Source organism: Nicotiana tabacum, chromosome 14 (genome assembly GCF_000715075.1).
Source record: "Nicotiana tabacum cultivar K326 chromosome 14, ASM71507v2, whole genome shotgun sequence".
In the NCBI taxonomy this organism is placed as follows: domain Eukaryota; kingdom Viridiplantae; phylum Streptophyta; class Magnoliopsida; order Solanales; family Solanaceae; genus Nicotiana; species Nicotiana tabacum.
This window is the reverse complement of record NC_134093.1, coordinates 30497919-30500726: the sequence shown is the minus strand read 5'-3', so window position 1 is coordinate 30500726 and position 2808 is coordinate 30497919. Positions and strand designations below refer to the sequence as shown.

The 2808-nt window shown below is 34.1% G+C and overlaps 1 protein-coding gene across 1 annotated transcript; it reads right to left on the bottom strand.

The window, feature by feature from the left end:
- Nucleotides 1-1171: 1171 nt before the first annotated feature.
- LOC142169131 (phylloplanin-like) lies at nucleotides 1172-2371 on the bottom strand. The gene is made up of 2 exons (XM_075230370.1): nucleotides 2207-2371; nucleotides 1172-1677 (listed from the first exon to the last, which is right to left on the bottom strand). The coding sequence occupies exons 1-2, from the start codon at nucleotides 2367-2369 to the stop codon at nucleotides 1379-1381; spliced, it is 462 nt and encodes a 153-aa protein (XP_075086471.1). The 5' UTR covers nucleotides 2370-2371; the 3' UTR covers nucleotides 1172-1378.
- Between the last annotated feature and the right edge of the window lie 437 nt (nucleotides 2372-2808).

Here is a 2808-nt window from a genome sequence, read left to right as displayed (position 1 = left end):
TTATGCACTTGGAATATTTTTGATTAACACATTTCATTATACCTGGTTAAGACATGTGTAATCTTCATATTAGATACTAACAGTTCGTTCCGGAAAAATCTTTAGCTCTTTCATATGGTGAAAAAAATGCTTATATTAGGTAAATTAAACCTTCTTTATCCTCCGTTTTGAAAATTTTAAATATAGTCACAATGCTTTATATATAGTCACAATCCCAGTTAGTATTTTATTCTTCTTCTTGCAATTTTGCTGCTTTATGTATACTTGTACATGGTTTTACGTAGGTGTTTGTCAAAGCCTCGTCACTATCTCGTCGAGGTTAGGCTCGACACTTACAAAGTATAATGGGTCGGTTGTACTCATACTACACTTCTGTACTTCTTGTGCAGATACTGGTATCGGTCCCAGCGGTGCTTAGAGGTGCGTCGGCTCGTATCACTTTCACACCGAGGCTCGAGGCAGATCTACTGGCATTCGCAGACCTTGAAGTCCCCTTTCACTTGCTACTTTTATTGTTTATCTCTTTCGAACAATTATATTTATTGCAGACTGTGTTTGTAGACTTCTAGTTGCTCGTGTACTCGTGACTCCGGATTTTTGGGAATAGTTAGTATCATGTGGTTTATATTCGTATTATATTAGATTTGGCATTTAGTTCTCGTTGAATATCATTATTTTGTTTTTAACTGTTAAAATTGGTTAATTACTTATTTCATGTCGACTTGCCTAGCAAGTGGATGTTATGCGTCATCACGATCCCGAGGTTGGGATTTCGGGTCGTGACATTATCGTTGGATTCCTAACATATAATCTCTCGGAAGCTCCATTCAAGGACCCCCAAATATTTGGGATCAAAATCTTCGAATTACAGACCTTAGGCTTAATAACATGGATCTTTCTAAACTTTCCTTTTCCCTTCCCTAGAGATGTTATTGACAGCACTAATGCTAAATATCTCCTTTCCCATTAATCCCACCACGCATGATGCCCCTATTTGGGGTGTTGTTATTATATCTTTTCTTTATCTTTCTTTTACTATTCTTTTTACGTCCCTTAATTCGTTTTTCATGTGTCCCAATTGTGCAAAGTCATTAGGTCGAAACTCATTTTAGGGTCATCGCCACATATATAAAAGAAAATAAAGAAGGAAGGATAATAAACAAGAAAAATCTATAAACAAAATAAAAACACAAGCAATACGATTAGATGGCTCCAATATTTGACTTGCAAATATTATTTGTACTTTATTCACTAGTGGAAACAACAATCCTTATTTATCCAGTAAGCAGCTGGCCAAGAAGGTTAATTAACTAGCTGATGCATAGTAGTACTAATTAAGCACTAGCATCTAAGGTGAATATCTAGGCTAGCTCGTTAACTATAAATTGCGATTAAGATCAAGTCGAAAACCAGTAGGACCTAAAATGACACTAGGACGAAGGCCGATACTTCCAATAATGGTATTTACTAGCTGCAAGGGTGATTGCAAAAGCCCTTCAGCTGGTAAGCTCGCGTTACATGTTGAGAGTGGAGTTGCAACCACTAGACTGCAGTTGGATAGCAGCAATGGCAAAGTATTTACAAGAGGATCCAACACCAAGGAAAACACTCCAGATCCATTTGTTGTTGTAATTGATACCACATTTCTTGCTCCACACTGCAATTGCACTGATGCATCTGCAAAGTTAAATGATGTTAATATTATTTACGCAATTAGATCAACTTCGCATTTTAGGGATATGTTGAAGATATAATTAATTATGTAAATAAAAAGATATTATCTCACACCATTTAGACTTTTAGATGAAGTGATCGCACAATTCAACAAACAAAAACTTCTTATGAATGTGATGAATGATTATTAATTATATAATCATGGGGCCATATGCAACTTATTGACCGCGAGTGTAGGATTCATTCGGCTCAAGTTACTAAATATTTATACCATCCTCACCAATTGTTACGAAAGGAATAATAGATGCATTATCATTCTCTTAGACTTCAAATCATCTTCCTACATTTTAAGAAAATTTACTTGCCTTTGGATGATCCGATAGTGTATATATACCAATATATCATAGGCTAATAACGCCACTTAAGACATCTATCATAAGATTTTAGTGTATATATAGGGTAGAGTTTTTAGTCTATATAGGGCAGTAGTGTGTATATATATATTGGTCTCCGTACAAAATAAAATACTTACTAGGAAAAACTTGGGTGGGGAGTCCGTTGATGACATCTAAATTGCCGTTAACGCTGCAAAATACAACCCCACCTATACGTATTGAAACAAGCTGGGCTACTGCAATGGGGGTTGCGATTAATGCAGCCAAAAGGAAAATCAAGAAAATTTTTGCTGAAGCCATCGCAATTGTTTTTTGATATGTGATAGTTATTGCAGTAAAATATTGTGTTGCTCAATTAAGATGTGTGCATGACCAATTTATAGTAAATATCATTGGATGAAATCTCAAACCTCTAATCCACTTGTTGTGAAAGTGGATTATAAAGCTATTGCATGTGTATATGAATGAACTAATTGAAATTTCAAAAGCCCTAATCCACTTGTTCATTGCTATGTTTATGTAAGACTTTAATTATGTTTATTATAGAAATATATATAGATTTTTAATCAATTAACATATAGTTAAACAAAAATAGGGAATATGAGAAGAGAATATTATTTATATTTGAGAGAGATATGGAATTAACTTATGGGAGATAATTTGGTAAATATAATTATTCTGTAAGAATATTTCTATATTGAAAATTTTAATTTTTCTTCTTTCGAGAAGCAGAAATGTC

Excerpts from the sequence above, each read along its gene's own strand:
- LOC142169131 (XM_075230370.1), bottom strand. The coding sequence starts at position 2,369 with ATGGCTTCAGCAAAAATTTTCTTGATTTTCCTTTTGGCTGCATTAATC. Across the intron at positions 1,678-2,206 it reads CCCCACCCAAGTTTTTCCTA|ATGCATCAGTGCAATTGCAG; the intron begins GTAAGTATTTTA and ends TTAACTTTGCAG.